General features: G+C 49.5%; 5 protein-coding genes across 5 annotated transcripts; 3 read left to right on the top strand and 2 right to left on the bottom strand.

Annotated features, from left to right (window-relative positions):
• Positions 1 to 46: 46 nt before the first annotated feature.
• Positions 47 to 2,067, top strand: PSV08DRAFT_356097 (major facilitator superfamily domain-containing protein; the record flags this gene model as incomplete). Its single annotated transcript, XM_014225626.1, has 8 exons — positions 47 to 256; positions 310 to 349; positions 403 to 480; positions 539 to 730; positions 781 to 884; positions 943 to 961; positions 1,009 to 1,575; positions 1,637 to 2,067. 8 exons carry the CDS (start codon positions 47 to 49, stop codon positions 2,065 to 2,067), a joined length of 1,641 nt encoding a protein of 546 aa, XP_014081101.1.
• Positions 2,068 to 2,312: 245 nt separating this feature from the next.
• Positions 2,313 to 3,590, bottom strand: PSV08DRAFT_188767 (uncharacterized protein; the record flags this gene model as incomplete). Its single annotated transcript, XM_014225627.1, has 1 exon — positions 2,313 to 3,590. The coding sequence occupies one exon, from the start codon at positions 3,588 to 3,590 to the stop codon at positions 2,313 to 2,315; it is 1,278 nt and encodes a 425-aa protein (XP_014081102.1).
• Positions 3,591 to 4,930: 1,340 nt separating this feature from the next.
• On the bottom strand, positions 4,931 to 11,298 carry PSV08DRAFT_374372 (amidase signature enzyme; the record flags this gene model as incomplete). The annotated part of the gene is made up of 9 exons (XM_066093289.1): positions 4,931 to 5,507; positions 5,558 to 5,782; positions 5,830 to 6,700; positions 6,754 to 7,032; positions 7,101 to 7,423; positions 8,884 to 9,850; positions 9,916 to 10,515; positions 10,845 to 10,885; positions 11,264 to 11,298. The coding sequence occupies 9 exons, from the start codon at positions 11,296 to 11,298 to the stop codon at positions 4,931 to 4,933; spliced, it is 3,918 nt and encodes a 1,305-aa protein (XP_065948144.1).
• Positions 11,299 to 12,048: 750 nt separating this feature from the next.
• On the top strand, positions 12,049 to 13,426 carry PSV08DRAFT_333319 (uncharacterized protein). Its single transcript, XM_014225631.2, has 4 exons — positions 12,049 to 12,601; positions 12,656 to 12,872; positions 12,927 to 13,055; positions 13,117 to 13,426. The coding sequence occupies exons 1-4, from the start codon at positions 12,219 to 12,221 to the stop codon at positions 13,312 to 13,314; spliced, it is 927 nt and encodes a 308-aa protein (XP_014081106.1). The 5' UTR covers positions 12,049 to 12,218; the 3' UTR covers positions 13,315 to 13,426.
• A 1,368-nt stretch (positions 13,427 to 14,794) lies between these two features.
• Positions 14,795 to 16,381, top strand: PSV08DRAFT_188866 (transmembrane amino acid transporter protein-domain-containing protein; the record flags this gene model as incomplete). Its single annotated transcript, XM_014225632.1, has 3 exons — positions 14,795 to 14,966; positions 15,059 to 15,488; positions 15,586 to 16,381. 3 exons carry the CDS (start codon positions 14,795 to 14,797, stop codon positions 16,379 to 16,381), a joined length of 1,398 nt encoding a protein of 465 aa, XP_014081107.1.
• Positions 16,382 to 18,006: the final 1,625 nt, after the last annotated feature.

Below are 18,006 nucleotides of genomic sequence, written 5' to 3' on the forward strand. Positions count from 1 at the left end.
TCTTTTCCTAGCAACTTTTTTTTTCGTAAACAAACTGTGCACAACCATGCCGCTAGGTATACTGCAAGACTATAAACTCGAAAAGGTGCCGGGGACGGCGCCGCTGAGCGAGCTGGGGCGGCTCGATCTTGAGACTACGTCGGGAATTGATGTTTCGCTGCTCAAGCATGATGTGACGGGGACGGTTGTGCTTATCCCTCAACCATCGGATTCGCCGAATGATCCGTATAATTGGCCGCGATGGCAGAAGGAGATGGTGAGTCGAGTGCTGAATATGTAAGATGTTGTAAAGAAGCTGATGAGGAGTAGTTTACGGTTGTCATTGCGTATGGATGTGGGTGTGTGGGAGGTAAGAGATTGACCATTGACTTCGATTTTACGAGGCTAACTGAGGGGTTTTAGCTGTCGGACCGCTGTTATCATCTGCTTTTGTACCTCTGGCGAAGCAATTCGACGTCCCTTTGCAAAGATTTACAATTGGTACATAATACGATACCCACCTAGCGCAAAAGCATTGCTCTGACTGGTGCTGGAACAGGTGCAAACGGATCCTGTATCGCAGCCATTGCCGCCGGCAGTCTTCTCTGTAATACACTGGCCGTCAAAATAGGAAAGAGACCGATCTATCTCGTTACTACACTGGGATTGGCGGCTTCAAGTTTCTGGGTCGCGGGGTCTTCCAGCTTTGGCTCGCTCACCGCGGCGAGAGTTATTCAGGGGCTTTGCATGGGTAAGATGAGTTGACGGTCCTCTTGCTATATCGTATTCTTACAAGAACAGCTCCCTTCGAAGCGCTTATCCCGTCTTCAGTCGGCGACCTGTGGCATGTACACGAGCGCGGGTTCAGAATGTCTATTTTCAATCTTGGGGTTCTGGGTGGAATCGTGAGTTTGCCTGTAAAAAACCCTAAAAAGAACATACATACACTGACACTTTTCCCAGAACTTGGCAAGTCCCATAGGTATGAACGAATTCTCAAACCAATAACTATAATACTAAACAATTTAGCTGGATCGATTATCCAATACGGGTCCTACCGCATCGCCATGTACGCAATGGGCGGCGCCTTCATCATAATGTTCCTTCTCGTCTTCTTCTTTATGCCCGAGACAGCATACCACCGCGATAACACCATGAACATCGATACCAGCGTCCACACCCTCAATATCTCGGAGAAACACAAAGAGCAGTCCGTTGAACGCATCGAGAACAACGCACACCAAACATCACCATCGTCAGAACCTCGCGATTCGTACAAGAAAACGCTTCAGTTTTGGTCTGGCTACAAGGATGATGTATCCTTCTGGCGCACGCTGATCCGCCCTTTTGTCATGATTGCCAGCCCTGTAGTCATGTGGGCGACGTTGTTGTTTACAATCTGTATATCCTGGCTCGTCCTCATCTCCATAACGCTATCCCAGATCTTCTCAGCACCACCATACAACTTCTCCATCAGTGCCGTCGGCGCAACAAACATGTCTTCATTCGTAGCTTCGGTCTTGGCCACCCTAATAGCGGGCCCCATCATCGACGGCGTGGCAAAGCTCATGTCCAAGCACAATAATGGCATTTTTGGTATGTATCTTGCAAATGCGAAAGAAAAAGGTTTTTGGTGATAGCTGATTGGAAATTACAGAACCCGAGTTCAGACTTCCAGTCATGATAACGTACCTCGCCTTTACCGCCGTCGGCTTCTTCGCTTGGGGCGAAGCGCTCTACAAAGCGGATCCATGGCCCATCCCCGTCATCGTCTGCATGGGCCTCATCAATCTCGGCGTGCAACTTGGTACTACCGCCGTAGTAACCTACGTATCGGACTGTCACCGCGAGGAGTCCGCCGAGGCCTTTGCCATTATGAATTTCATCAAGAACCTTTTTGCGTTTGGATTGACGTTCTACGCCAACGACTGGATCGCTACGCAGGGGGTGAGAGATACGTTTTATGTGATTGGGGGCACGACGGTGGCGGTGACACTGTTTACGATTCCGATGTATATTTATGGGAAGAGGGCGAGGAGTTGGGTTAAGAGGGTTGGGGTGCTGGATAGTGTTCTTAAAGCGAGGTGAGGTTTATGTAACGATGCGGTGATGGTTGCTGGTGGACAGAGAAAATTGTAATGCGCTTGTATGAGGAACAGTGCTTAGTAACGACTAGCGGTAATATTGTATGTATGAATGAATGATTGATGACATGTCATGCAAATTTTACACTGTATAAGATCCCCATGCTCTGCCATTGCATTTACATGACGTGGTCATTGAACTATATACATGAAATCAGGTTCGGCACTGGCATCTATACACTAAGTCTCTCATTCCAAAGAGACGGGGAGATCAGGATGACCCGGAGCATCTGGTCCTTCATTCAGCTTCTCAAGACCCAAGTCGATAGCCGCCGCAATATCCAAATTATTCTTTTCCAGGAACAAAAAGTGCGCATTGCCCTTGATACCCAGATCGGCCAGCTTGATCCACTGGTAATTCGTAAGACCCATCTGCTTAAAGTACTCCACGAAGCAGTGGTCGTACGTGATATGCTGGCTGGCCTCGCCCGTAATCATAACATACGGCACTTTGCCGACCTGAGTGAGCTTGTGGATGGTACCGGTCTGAAGAATGCAAGAGCGCTCGGCGGGGGTGTCTGTTCCAACCTCAGCGGTGGTAATGGCTGAGCAGTTCGTCACGGGAGGATCGTATTGCAGCGGTGTGTATGTGAGACCGCAAGGTCGAGCAGGGGTACGGCCGCCACCGACACCTGTCGAGCCTCCGACAAATGAAGTAAAGGGGATGTTACCGGGTTCGATGTTGATGTTAGCACGGAGGAGATCGGGACACGCGTCTGACCAGATGGCAGTATAAGTGCAGCCGGCAGAGTGGCAGACTGTGTATGACTGGCCGATCATGCTGAGAAGCTGGCATCCAGACGTGCGCATGGTGTTTTCCACGTTTACGCTGGATGAAGAGAGGGGGACGTTGGCGGCAGTGAAGGCGTCAAAGACTGGGTCTCCTCGAGTTCCGTTGCCGGGCCATTGGGTATGTAGGCTTGCTTGTGGGTAATCTGCAAAGTTCCCAACAGCTGTGAAGCCCTGCTCGTTGATGACGTCTGTGGAAGCAAGGCGTAGAGGGTACTTTGAGAGAAGTTGCTGGCCGCTTCGGCCGTTTGCAGCGATATCAACAATGTAGACTTGGTAACCTTGGTCAAGGTAGTAGGAAGCCCATCCCTTGCGATTGTCTGGCGTATTCAGCCATTCTGCACCTGTGTTGATACCCGCTGAGACAAAGACCATCGGGTAAGGCTTGTCAACCTTTTTGGCGGGCGTCAGCTTCTCGACGTAGAGCTGGTCGCTCCACATCTGCTGGTCCGGAATACCAGAGTCGACATAACCACCACCGATATAAAAGAAGTCTCTCTGGTACGCAGATTCTTGGCTGTTACATTTTGGGCTAATTGCGTTGACACCGGTGCAGTCGCCTACTGATGAATCAGGCTTCGGAGGAGTGGGGATTGTGGCGTTCGTGCCATCCTGTGCTGAAGTCGGTAAGGGCAATGCTCCCAACAGCAGACCCGAGAGAATGGTACGTGAGTACATGGCCAGGTGAATATGAAGATTATTGCAACGAATGAATCACTAGCAGCAATAATTGGGGTGAAGCCAGCTATTAGTAAAATAGCTGACGGAAGGAGGAAAAGCCTGAACTCAGAGTTTTCCATTTTCGCATCCTCCACATGTGCTTCTATACCTACATGATTCTGGAAAGAGTTTGCGGGGCTGGTTCGGCAACCTGCATCCGCTTCCATCTCGAAGGATGCGCGCCCATTCCAACGTGCTGCATCATTGGCCCTTGCCACACGGGTGAGATGTGAAATTGGCCCAAAATAAGGTATAAGACTCTCCGGTAGAAACGCCCTGCATTCCCGTCTGTAGGCTCCTGAGAGAAGCGGACATTAGTTACCAGAAACGGCATAGTCGAGTGGTTCTTTGCTGGCTTCCTGAACTGCCGTTACCTGGGGTAACCCGATGTTCCTGCAGAACCAACGGTCTGCAATCTGCAGTGTTTGCACGTATGTAGACAATCAGTTCGTCTCGCAGAATAGCAGTTCCACTTGATGGCACAGCATATTGAGGCCACTCTAGGGCTTAGGAGTTAGGTGTGCACAGTAGGAGTGAGGAATACTTTAGAGTATGATTGACACAGCGTGGATAGGGAGACTTTAGTGGTACTGAGTAGGACATTCTAAGTGAGAATTTGGAGCGATATTTGTGATGTTCGAGAAACTGACATTCGTAACGATCGAGGTCTCTATTCCACATGAATATTGGTTAGGTGATAAAGCTTCAAGCAAGTCACATGAATACGAAGTTGGTTCAAAGTGACAGAAAAGCTATGGCGCACAGGCCACCAACATGGTTCCAGTTTGTCTCCTGAGAATGAGCTCCTTCGTATGTGCCACATGCGCCCGGATAGGTATTCGCTTGCTTCTAATACTTTTCACATCGAACAAAGACGAGTACGTGTTTGTATGGCAGGATGCAACCGTCTTCTCGAGTTCAGATATTGCATGGAACTTCAAGACACCGCACAAACTCGCTCCTGATAGGCCACGCTAGTGGATATTCCGAGAAGATACTAACTCACCTCCTATTAGGAATCCAACCAATCAAAACCTACAGCTCCCTTCAATTATGGGCCTCATCTTCGCTAAATGCCTCAACTCGAACTCGGAAACTGGCAGACTTCAGACTGCTCTACATGCCCCTTTTTGAGCGACAAGAGTTTCAGGCCCAGTATCGGTTGAGATCAGGACTCTCTTAGATTAGTGGCTCATCCAATGTTGTTACTGATGTAACTGCAACTACACTTGATTTACGGGTTGGCAAATGGTTGGTGAAGCTTGATATTCCGACAAAGGCCCTCATAGAGACTAGGTCTACGTAATTAGTTTGATATACCTCTCCAAGCTTAATCCCAAGTTCACAACAAATTGCCATTGACTGTTACCACGGAAGAAACGAGACCATATGTTCAAAACTGCAAGACCAAGCACAGCTGGGTCGATAGGAGTCCGTAGAAGGCCATTGCTGTTCTCAGTATCCTCAAAATCAATCACGGTATACGCCTCATTGGTGATACAGCGCACCCAATGTAGTATACGATACTCTGATCGAGGTAACATGTCTTCACGGAAGGGCCTGGGAATAGACATGAGCCATTTACCCAGGAAGATGGCGCATTCAAAGCTTGATATGGCGTGCTGGACACTCCAGAAGAAAGCCTGGCTTCTAGCAACTCGATCGATTCCAAGTCTCACCGGGATACTGAGTGCATGAGTGGAATACAATAGTGCTGACAAGAGCATGTCGTTGCGCTCTATATCTGGAAGGCGCATGAGGCCGGCTGCGATAACGTCTGCATCGCGAGATTCCAGGTGCCGATGCGGTCCAATATTCAATGAGAGGCGTACATAAGCCACCACAAGAAGTGCGCTTGACGTAAATGGAATAGGCCTTGACATATTAGCATACAGATGGATGTATTTGCGCGATCTTCAACTCACCCGCTTTCATTATTTGGGTCTAGCATGGATTCTGGAGTTTGTTGCCAAAGTGAAGTCCATCCACGAAGAGCGCGTCCAATTACATGCATCTCAGCCACCGAGATGGTTGCAGGAGAAGTCGCAGGGAACGAAAGCTCGCGCACCACGTGGATCCGTTGTAGTAGTGCATGTAAAAGGATGTAGTTACCAATAGGACTGGGGATGGGATGTACTTGCTCTGGGAAACTATTAGCATCACACTGAAAGCCTGGATCATTGATCGTAGCAGTGACTCGCCTTCATTTGTTGAGCTTTGAAGGAGTATGGACAGAGCTTGCTGAAATTGCATTTGCTCTTCCTTGCTATCACGTTGTAGGGCCACCCATTGTGCAGCACTGCTAGCCTGCCACTCCTGTGTGCCACAAGGAAGCCGTAAATGTAGCTCACTACTCCAGAGCAATGGATTGATGTTGTACGCGATGCTATGTACGTTGATGTAGCAGAATGCTACAAGCTTCGTACGTCTGGCGGACTCATTCTGCACCCAATGGTCCCACATGGCCGATCTGGAGGAAGTGCCACCGAGACATGTTTCGCGTTCCTGAAGGCCAATATCCCGAAGCGTCTGGACTAGTAATCCTCTTAATGCAAAAGCTTGCTGCAGTAGTCCCGTCCTTTCCCATGTGGCAAATCCCACTAAGATGAGTAATGTTTTTGCCATATCGAGAGGTGACCATGGACCTGTCCGTCTACTCGTAGGGGGCACGTCTGACATAATGTCATTGCTAGAGCTGACCAAAGCCATCGTCTGTGGGCTGAAGTGCACCTTTTCCAGGTGCAGACGCTCAAAAACAATGGCTTTGCCGGTTTGGAACAAACGTTCTGAACTCTTTCGCTCAAAGCAATACTGTGCTCCCGCGGCGCACATGGCTAGGGTCAGCTCCAGGGGTGATGTCGATGGGCTGTAAGTTGGTCCATGTATGAAGGGGAAATGTGAATGGAAGCCGCCGAAAAAAGCGGTAATGTAGCGAGTAAGAGTATGTCGAGATGGGATTTCAAAATTTGATATGGGAGGAGGGAAGGCCCCGAGAAGTGATACCAAAAAGTTGCGATGATCATCAGTGACAGTATAAGTTCCGCTTCTAGTCCTTTCATTGCCAGGGTCTCGAATGGTTGGTTAACACGGCCGTGTTTTAGTGCTGCAAGAGAAAACCTACTATCTTCTGTATGTGATCTCAGGTGGATTTGATCGTCAGCTGGCGCCGATGGCAGCCACGTGCTAAAAGGGGTACCGATATCCTCAGGACCTGGTGATTGAGACGTCTGGGGCTCGCGAGAAGCCCTTGTTGGTTCGGGCTGGTGTTCGCTAATTCGCATCCAGTCATAATCATACTCAGGCGTCCACTGTGCCGACAAGCCAACGCCATCAATGAAATTGACAAAGTCGCGAAAGTCATCAAGCCCTTCATCGCGATACGGGGGCGGTGGAGGCAGGTCTAAAATGGTACTCAGCATGCTACTTGGACACCGAACCATGCTGACGTTGGACAAGAGTAGGACTTACCCTGGGGAATCAACTGGGACGGGGCATTCTGATAGACGCGAGTAGAGGCATGCAAATCGACATGATTTGAGTGGGGCTGGACGACGAGACGGGAGTCGGCAGGCGCCGTGGCAGGGACAGTCGACGCGTTAGACGCGATTGTGTGCACATGGGACGGTTCTTGGTGCTGAGGTGCGGCTACATGAATTGCTGTCGTCGTCTCAGTCGAGCATGTTGACGTGGCAGCATCAGGGCTGTTGGCATGGTGCGTAATGCGCCAATGCCTGGTAAGCAGGTCCCGTCGCGTAAAGGCTGCGCCGCATCGACAGGCATAGGGCTTCTCTCTGGTATCTAGGTCATTGCATCAGCTACTGTAGGCTTGCTTAACAAAGCAGCGCTCAATTGGAGGCACCGACGCGTTCGGAGATGGCGGGTCAGGTGTTCTGCTCGCTTGAAGCTTCTCGAGCAATGGCTACAAGTGTGGGTGAGTTTATGCATGTGGCGGCAAGTGTTGGAGAGAAATTGGAGCGACGTGGGTCTTATGCTAAGTCCCGCCCGAGATGTCCCTTTCTTTAGCGTCTTGGCCGATGCTGGCGTGCGGGGTACCTCAGCGTCTACCCCAAGCCCCCGGAACGCTGGCGGTCACGCCGAGATAACGATTTGTGTCGATCAGCTTCAACGGCACATGTATAGTAGCACTGCCATACAGTGGTCTTGGGTGTAGGTACATTCTCTCCGCACCAACATGTCATTGCTTGTGAGATCGCTCCCTGGTGTCGCCGTCGTCACGGGTGCGGGAGGGACTGGTACGTTGGCGGTCGTCGTGTGAAGCACGTGACATGGTCATTTCACATGTACTCATCTCATGCTATCAATGTAGGTATCGGCGCTGCTGTCGCACAGGGCTTCGTGCGCTCTGGCTGCTCTCGAATCGCCATCACCGACATCAACCCAGACACCCTGCGATACACAAAGGATGCCATACTTCGCATCAACCCCTCTGCGAGCGTCCTCGATGAAGCTGGCGACATCGCCGACGAGAAGTTTGTGAATGCATTCATGGACAAAGTGGCCGCCCACTTCACCAGGCTGGACTACGCTGTCAACTGCGCTGGTATTCTCGGGGGCGACACTGTCAAAGCAGTCGACATGCCCACCGACTTCTTCGACCGCTTGACTGCCATCAACTATAGGGGCACGTGGCTCAGCTGCCGGGCTCAGCTGAGGAACATGCTCAAGCAAGAGCCTCTCGCAGAGCATCCCAAGCAGAGAGGCGCCGTTGTCAACATCGCGAGTCAACTTGGTGTGGTCGCTAGGCCTGGTGCTGGTCAGTCCTCCCAGAGTAGGGCCGACTCTAGAGATGATCGATTGCTAATAAAAACACGTAGCCGCCTATTGCGCTTCAAAATCTGCCGTTATCAACATGACCCGTGCTAATGCTATCGACTACTCCGATAACGGAATACGCGTCAACTGTGTCTGTCCAGGCGTCATTGAAACGCCCATGACCACCACTTCGCCAGCCATGGTCGAGGCACTAAAGCCAGCCATTGACATTGCACCCATGAAACGAATGGGTCAGCCTGAAGAAGTCGCTGATGCAGTTCTTTTCTTGTGTTCCTCCCAGTCGTCGTTCATTCAGGGCCATGCCCTTGTTGTCGATGGTGGTTACACAATCAATTAGTCTAGCTACGTACGACATCAAGGTCAAAATGAGTTTTAAAAAGAACAGAGTATTTTTGCTTCCCAGCAGAAACATCAAGGATATCGCCCAACTGATCCATTATCCATCATGGGGCTTCACAGCTTTGTTGCTAGCTTCGATTCCTGCTCCATTCTGTTACCGATTTTCTTCCAGTCATTTGCTGACTCCCAAGCGAAAGCGGCGTTCAGCACCTTTTGCTCCTGCCATAAACCGCCTACCAGTTGCATGCCAACTGGCAGTATGACCTGTGCATCTGCATTCGACGGTGCAAACCCCACAGGAAGTGACATGGCTGGGTGGCCAGTCACGTCAAAAATCGCCGTGTTAATCGTGATACCCATGCTTGGTTTCAGCGCATCCATGGGTCGATCTCCACGCTTCCAGTCCGCATTAGGTGGTGCCACAAAAGGTGTTGTGGGCATGACAATAACGTCGTACTTCTGGAAAAGTTCCTCATATGAGTCACGCAGTTGCTGTGCAACGTTCATCGTTTTAGCGTAGAGACCGGGATAACTGTGCATGAGCGAGAGGCCGTTGATCATCGTATTCTTGGTCGAGGGAAAGAGTTTCTGGAACGATTCGTCTGTCCATGGTTGACGTGCTGCTTCGTAGGCTGTTGAGAATAGACCTCTTCGTCCGTGTGCATAGCCTAGCATGCCAAGAGTACCGGCAATGCGTTGTTGAATAGTCCAGATGGCTGGTCCCTCGAGATGGAGAGGCAACGACACCTCTTCGACAGTGGCACCAAGACGCTTGAAAGACTCAACCGCGTTCTGAACAGTGTTACGTACTTCCTGATCTACTATCCTGTGCTCGAAACCTTCTTTGAGAACGCCAATCTTGTACCCAGCGATGGATTTTTGAAGTCGTTGTGCGTAGTGTGTTGATCCATGTATTGGTGCACCGAGAGTGCGGTCGTCATAGTCATCTCTTCCACTGATGGCCTCCAAGCATAGAGCTATGTCTTTGACAGTTCTCGCAATAGGCCCAGCGTGGTCACTAACTGGGTCCCCACTCGACACGCCTGTGTATGGAACTAGCCCGTGAGTAGGTTTGAGTCCTACGCCTATCCCGATACATTAGTCAACCGTCATAGCAGGGGACGTTGTATAACAAGCGGTAGATACTCACAGCCACAGAACGATGATGGCACACGGATACTACCTCCTTGATCAGCACCAATTGCAATGTCGACAAGTCCGCCGCCGACTACAGCACAGCCCCCTGACGTGCTTCCGCCAGCTGAGAAGCCCTCTGCATATGGATTATCTACATGTCCTTGTGCCGAAGTAAACGAGGAGGTTGAGTTGCAGAAGTTTTCGCATATTGTTGTTCCCACAATATCAGCACCAGCGTCTAATGTTCGTCGGACTACTGTGGCATCAGAGTCGGAAGTCCATGGTGGAATAGCATCTGTTCCAAAGAATTGTGGGACACCAGCAACTGCAATATTGTCTTTGATACAGACCGTCTTGCCTCGAAGTAGTGTTGCTTCCGGATTGCCGCGGATGAGGAATTTGTGAGCCCAGGCGTTGCCATAGTCTTGCTCATCTTTCGATGGCCGGTGGAGTTGTTCTCGTGGGTACTTGTTGAAGTCCGCACGTGCTACATAGTCTGGCAAGTCCAGTACATGTTGAGCTACATCATGTACGGCAGCCAGGAGTTGTTGGTAATCGCGTGATTCGCTGGGTAATATTCCATTGGTGACGCCGATGCTGCTCAATACCGACTCTGCCTCGCCCTCAGCCACGAGGTTTTCACTAACCACGTGTCAGCATACCATTAAGCTCACGGTTCGATAATCGGAATAAAACAAACCTGATTGGTGAGTCGAAGAAGACTGACATGTTGAACAGATGACGTATGACTGTACAAAGGAAAACGATTCAAAAAAGTTGGATACGCAGCTGGAAAATCGTTGAGCTGCTCGATGTATAAAGTATCCAAACCTCTATTATGAGCAGGAATCTTTTACGTACAACGCAGCCAATCGCGTTGAATTTGAAGATGTGGAGGGTTGACGGTTTTCCAAAGGATGCTGATGTGATAGTCTCTCCAACCGACCCCAACTGGCGCACGCACGCTAAAGTGGGTACCGACACTAGTCCATCTAGTATGAGCTTGTAACACAGATGGTTCAATATCCCAAGTATATGACTAACTTACCGCTCATCAATCTACGTAAGTCAATTTCCGACACTTTGGATACATGTCTCTTTCCTGTCTGCTCCGAGCTTCTTTAGACTACAACTGCTGCATGCCCTTAACCCAAAGCGATTCTTTCATACGATTTTAGATCTGTGATCGGCTTAGAGCATGACCATCTCTAGCTCAAGTATTTACACAGCTCAAGCACAAGGTGAGATTTTGCCACGAGGTTACCATCGCGTGATATCCAGGCTGTCAGCAATCACGGGTAGCTTGAAGCTGAGGGGCAACAAAACCCCACCTCGACACTTATCAGATGCACATCTTCTACAGAAGAGACACTGGCAGGAAAAAGCGGCACCGCATTCGGTACCAGCAATAACCCTCTACTCTCAATATGGTCATTGGACCGGCTGGACTCTGGGGTACATGTATGCTGTCGGCGACCTGCGCATCGTCTACCAATGTCCGCTCCGTCGAAAGTACCAATAATCTTTTCCAGCGATATATAATTCTACCATCAGACCCTGAGTGTGCGTAGCTGGATATCTGATGTTGCTGACTGACTCGTGTACCGGCAACACGTATGAACAATTCTGGTGCGACCTGCCCAAAGCGCCTGAAGACCCAATAGCAGGAGTTAGTAACCACATGCAAGCACGTTACGTATGATATCATCTCCTCCACAGTGAGTAGCAATACACTGACAAGGCTGGTCTTCTTCTTCTTACTGCCTCCAGAAGCTATGCTCCTCATTTTCGGGATGATGTCACCGAAACCGGGCGATGCTCTCAAACATCCCCTTGTACGTTGATCGGCTCCGCACATGCACGAGAGATCATGTGGCGCCATCGTGGCATTTTACAACACGCCTCATACCAAGAGCCCTGTGGAGGTGTGTACACCGCCGCCACTTGGGCCGAATGTATTCCCACTGGGTCGAGCGGATGTAACTGGAGGTTGGAGGTTGGAGGTTGGGGTTACTGCGATAAGATAAGATAAGCGAGGGTACAGATGGGGGGTGGTACGCAGGGACAAGCGCTGTAACAGGGCTCCGATTCCCGTGACCAAGCGGACTAGTCACTATCGGCTGCCGTACCCCTCCATCTGCTCGTTACCCCGCGATAGTCCTCTGGGCTCAGTATCAAGGTAATAAGCAGATCAACTTCCGGTACAGCCGGCCCACCTGTTAATTCGCATTGAATTCCAGTTGACAACACTTCCTGCGGAACCGATCAGCTACATTACTCGAGAGTACACCCCCACTTCCACGTCATCCAGCAACAATGGGCAAGAAGCGTGTCCTCATCTCGTATGGGATAGATGTCGATGCTGTCTGTGGTTGGCTGGGTTCCTATGGCGGACAGGACAGCACCAGCGACATCAGTCGTGGGCTCTTTGCGGGAACCGTTGGCACCCAGCGTCTACTGAAGTTGTTCAAGAAGTACGATATCAAGACTACATGGTTCATTCCGGGGCACAGTTTAGAGACGTTCCCTGAGGACATGGCGGCTGTACGCGATGCTGGCCACGAAATTGGCCTTCATGGATACAGCCATGAGAACCCTGTTGACATGAGTCTCGAGCAGCAAAGAGATGTCCTTGATAAGACTTATCGCATGCTGACCGAGTTTGCCGGAAAGCCTCCTCGAGGCAGCGTAGCCCCATGGTATGATTCTTTTTGACATGATACGCCTGTGTACCATGCTAATGATGGTCAAAGGTGGGAGACAAGCCGTGAAGGTGCCGAGCTGCTGCTCTCATACGGCATTGAGTATGACCATAGCATGAGCCACCATGACTGCCAACCCTACTATCTAAGAACTGGCGACTCATGGACCAAAATTGACTACAAGAAGAAAGCCCAGGAGTGGATGAAGCCATTAGTTGCAGGTCAAGACACTGGCCTCGTAGAAATTCCTGCCAATTGGTACCTTGATGTAAGGGCGATATCGATCGACTGGCCTTCAGATTGACTAACACGCAGCGTCTAGGACTTGCCACCACACATGTTCATCAAGGGCTCTCCCAACAGCCACGGCTTTGTGAATGCACGTGACACTGAGGATCTCTGGAGGGACCATTTTGACTACTTCTATCGCGAGTATGACGAGTTCATCTTTGTAAGTCTTCGCCAGAGTGTATACTGCTATCCCACAGTCATAGCTAACACGACACGAATAGCCTTTGACAATTCACCCTGATGTGTCTGGACGACCACATTTGCTTCTCATGCACGAGAGATTGATTGAACATTTCAAAAAGCATGAAGGCGTCGAGTTTGTAACCATGGAGCAGATGGCAGACGAGTTCAAGAAGAAGAACGCGCCAGCTGAAGGTGCCCTACTTCCAGCTCCCGTAGGAGCTAAACTGAGGGAATAAGCAAAGGACATGGCCGAGTTGACAGCCGTCTTGTTATCATATTGGATTTTGTCGCGTTATTAGGCTGGCTTAATCATCATGGTTCGATACAGAATAAATACTCGGTTATCTTGACTCAATGCCCCTTATATCGGCATTCGCTCGTTACATAATATGCCGTTCGTGATAGCGAGTCACCAACCATGTCCAATAAAGCCGTTTCCATAGGCGGTAATCACCCTCCGGGTGCGCAACAACACATCCCCAACAACAAAACTTAGCATCAGTTTAGCAATCTTACACAATGTACCATCCTACCCGTTAATCATCTCCAACAAACTAAATCCCCAGGATATTCCTTGCATCCATCGAGTTGGAGCAATGGGTAAGCCGTATGTAAAAAGTAGGAGTAGGCAAAAAAATCCTCACTCCATTGCAGACTAGCGGGCCCAAAATCCCTTTGGACCCAGGGTTTCCTTTTTTTGGGCAGGGTTGTGACACGTCAACGTTTTGGAGTAACTTGTTCCGTGCCGTCCCGCTACGCAATCCTACTATCTTGCGGGGCCACCTCCAAACTCCTCCGGGCCGTAAGTTTCCGCGACCCACATCCCACCCCCGGATTCTGCGATAGTGCGAGCGCGGCTGTTGCTCGTGGTGTAGAGTAGACACACATGCACTGGACGGGAGGCGCGCTGAGGGAGGGGGACTGCTTGGTGTGATTGGGTGGCTTTGGTGGAGGCATATGTGCCTAATGTGCTAGGCTGAGCCCAGTACTAGAATATCTTTAAGATATTATTTAGTAAAACATATTTCTCAAAACGTGAAGATATGAGTATAATGCAATCATTTTTTTTAAAAAAAAAATAGGGTGGAGAAAAATTGGAGAGCGAAACATCTGGTTTCTTCGAGGAAGTTTTATTGCATCAAGTATGTATCGTTAACAAACACATCTACACTATTACAAACCACAAATCACACCCCGTCTTTAGAACATTCTTAATAATAATAATAAAGTCTTTTAATCTCTAATATCTCAAGCACATTACTCAAGTACATGCAGAAATAAATCTCAAAAATCCCATCCAAGCACGCTACTATGTCTAGAAACTCGCCTAACGCGGCCTACCTGCTCTGGTTCCCTATTGACCCATGCTAGTCCCTCGGTGTTCCTACGGTGAGTTCGGGTCCCATCCAGGGTGCACCCGGGCGCCTGTGCGATCTATTCAAACGTCAACATATGGGAGGGGAGTCGGGGGGTGGTTGGGGTCCACCGCCCGCGTGAACCCAGCAAAAAGAGCGCTTAGATAAATAGAGTCACCTTATTCGATTTTTGATATCTTGGCCCTTCTCTTCTCTTCTCCTCTTTCTGTATATCAGAGAGTGTATATATACGGCCTCTCTCTCTCTCTTTTTGGGCCACTCTTCCCTTGTTCGCCTGCCTTGCTTTGTTTCTTTGCAGTCGTCGTCGTCCTCCTCCTCCTCCTCCTCCTGCGAGCGAATCATGGCTGAAAAGAATGAGGATGTCATTGCGCCGGCGCCGAGCCACAGCTCAGGAAGTATTGGTGAGGCCAAAGCTGACCTTGAGAATGACAACGAGGTGTTTAAGAAGGGGGAGGGATATGAGGATTTCCGCACGGTGGGATGGATCCAGACGACTATGATTCTGTTGAAGAGTAAGACATTAACTTTTTTTTCGTTGTTGTTGTTGTTGTGAATGTCAACATTTGGCGCAATATTTGCAGAATCGCTGACTGTGCAAACTCAGTCATCTTCGCAACTGGTGTGCTTACTATTCCCTCGGCCATGTATGTCCTCGGTGCTTTGCCTGGGGCCATCAATGTCATCGGCTGGCAAGCTGTCAATACTTGGGCTGCGTTGGTCCTTGGACAGTTTCGCATGCGGCACCCAGGATGCCATTCGATTGCTGATATGGGTCTGCTTGTTGGTGGGCCTATCGTCAAGGAAATCACCGGTATTCTCTTCCTGGTTGCCTTTGTCATTGTGGCTGCGTCGGGCATTGTGGGTGTATCAACTGCACTCAACGCGCTCTCCAACCACTCGCTGTGCACAAATTACTTTTCCCTCATTGCCACACTTATGGTAGGCCTTTGTGCGAGTGTGAGGAAGTTTGAGAAGATTGCCTGGATCACCTGGGCTGGCTTTGTATCAGTCTTTATTGCCGTCTTCATCGTCGTGTAAGTGTCTTTCCGTCCTTGATCTGCTCAGCTCGGTACATGCCAACGGAGCATTTTTTTTTTCTCTTTTTTGATGCTCGGCTTACACAGATATCAGAGTTGGGGTAACGACCCGCGATCGCCCTGCTGCAGCACCTCAAACCGGCCCTTATGATTTCGGATACCATGTGATCGGCCATCCAACGTTTGCAGCTGGCATCACAGCCGCAAGCACGATTTTCTGCTCTTCGGCAGCTACGTCTGCTTTCCTCCCCGTCATGTCAGAAATGCGCAATCCCCGCCACTTTGGCAGGTCGGTAATGACCTGCATGACCTTTGTCGGTGCCGCCTATCTATCTTTCAGTTTGGTTGTATACAAATGGTGTGGTAAATGGGTTGCTTCGCCGTCCCTGGGCAGTGCTGGACCTACCATCAAAAAAGTGGCATACGGCATCGGTATCATCGGGCTGCTCGTCAGTGGCGCCCTATACGTTCACATTGGTGCCAAGTACATTTTCGTCCGGATTCTGCGCAAGTCCAGACATCTGCAGTCCAACACGTTTGTCCATTGGGGCACATGGTTTGGATGCGTAGGCGGCATGACCATTGTCAGCTTTCTGATTGCCTCGGGAGTGCCAATCTTCAACTATCTACTCAGTCTTGCCGGAAGTCTTGCGTTTGCTCCCCTGGGAATTGGTTATCCGGGTTGGTTGTGGATCTACGACCACCGCGACCACTGGAGAGGATCATTTCCGCAGAAGATGATGTACTTGTTGCACGTTGGATTTATCTGTCTCTCTGCATTCTTGACTGTTGGAGGCACATATGGCGTGATTGTTCAGATCAAGGAGGCGTACAGAGATGGTTCGATTGATAAAGCGTTTTCGTGCGCAGATAACAGCAATTCGGCCTAGTTACGTTTAGATGCTTTAATGGTTACGTCTGCAGGAACTCTTACTTAATCCCTTCGCTCTGTGAGCTCTGTTCCATCAATTCAATTCTTGATTGATATGACTTGTTTTGTTTGATAGTGGTTATTCGTGACTCGAGCAAAATGGGCTTCTTATCAAGTGTCTAACCAATTTTGTAAAGAGCCAATAAATGAATTTGATGGACCCGAGAGGAGTATTGGCCTTATCTCAAATTTAATTGCACTGGCAATGAGGTATGAAGACTTGGATTAAATTTTACCTTGAAGTGCACATTTCCAAGGATACATCGCTGCATGATGGTCTGCCAGATTTATTCATGTATTCGCATAAGTGACATGACTCCACCATGCACAATTCCCATAGCCCTAGGTCACTGCCAGGACCTCTCAAGAGCATAAGCACGTGCGCACCTGTATCCCCTTCGTATTTAACAGGTGAGAATTCTTTGCGTGAAAGACGGTGATACGGAAGAACTCTCGGCACTGGCGCTCATTTCGTAACCGTGACAGCCCACCGCATGGCTAACCACTACATGGCTTGTTGTTCGGCAATGTACAAGGTAGCGCAAACACTGTGTTACACAAAGCTATGGTCGAATACTTCCGGATGGCGTGAGGAAGAAAATTTTGCGTAATAGAGTGCCGGATGAGGTTGGGTAAAGTGGGTCAAGGAAATGAGACTGCTTGTAGCTGGTAGTGCACCGCTACATGATTGCCGTGCTGGTGATTACATGGAGCCCATGTTCGCAATGTAAAAACGCAGCTAGGGTAGCTTGAACTGGTACCATGTATGAGCTGATGATCGACAGCATTAACCCAGAATCATTTCCCCAGCTTTGATGCCTTGATGCAGTAGAGTGATGACCTACAAGTCGTGTCTATGCATGTATGTATGCATGTGCGTGCTTGACGTCCTATCTGAAAGCTTCCCATGGGGAATGTAGGCAGGCGAAGCCCAGGGTTTAGAGTGATGCAAGGCATGTCTTGTGTCTAGCGACACACAATCTACTGTCTGAGCGTCCGCCACTGCCAACAGCTGCCTTTCGAGTGTTGTGCATCATTGCGGTTTACACACTTATCTTGATGCATAGCTTCTTGTTGGCGCCTAGTAGTAGAGAAAGACACTGCAGCAGTATCTACGGTATTTCATCATGTGCTACCTTCTCACTCTGCTGTTTCGTATCCGACATGACCTGATACACACGCCATACGCACGATGCAATATACATGGAGATAAGAATGATAATGACTGGCTTACAGGAAGCTGGTATGAGGAAATGATGCTTCTTTAGGGTTGCATAGTATGCGCCTTATGCCTTCTTGTGTACTTTCTGTCGCACTCGTGGTACGGGTCGACGCAACGGATTTGGAATCACAGACTGCAGGAGGGAAAACTACATGTGCTTTTTGTTGCACCCAAGTGGATAAACACTGTTTGTAAGATAGGGGTAACAGGATTGAGGGGATTTGACGAAGATTGTTTACATCTTCTCAAAGCAGGCGATAGGAGTAACACGAGAAAGGCTTCAAAGTCCCCCAACATGTGATGTGTTCCGTCATTAGGAGTAAGTTAGATTGCGACTTGAGTACTCAAATTTGGGTATTCTA

Source organism: Bipolaris maydis (assembly GCF_028858645.1).
Source record: "Bipolaris maydis strain C4 unplaced genomic scaffold PSV08scaffold_15, whole genome shotgun sequence".
Taxonomy (NCBI): domain Eukaryota; kingdom Fungi; phylum Ascomycota; class Dothideomycetes; order Pleosporales; family Pleosporaceae; genus Bipolaris; species Bipolaris maydis.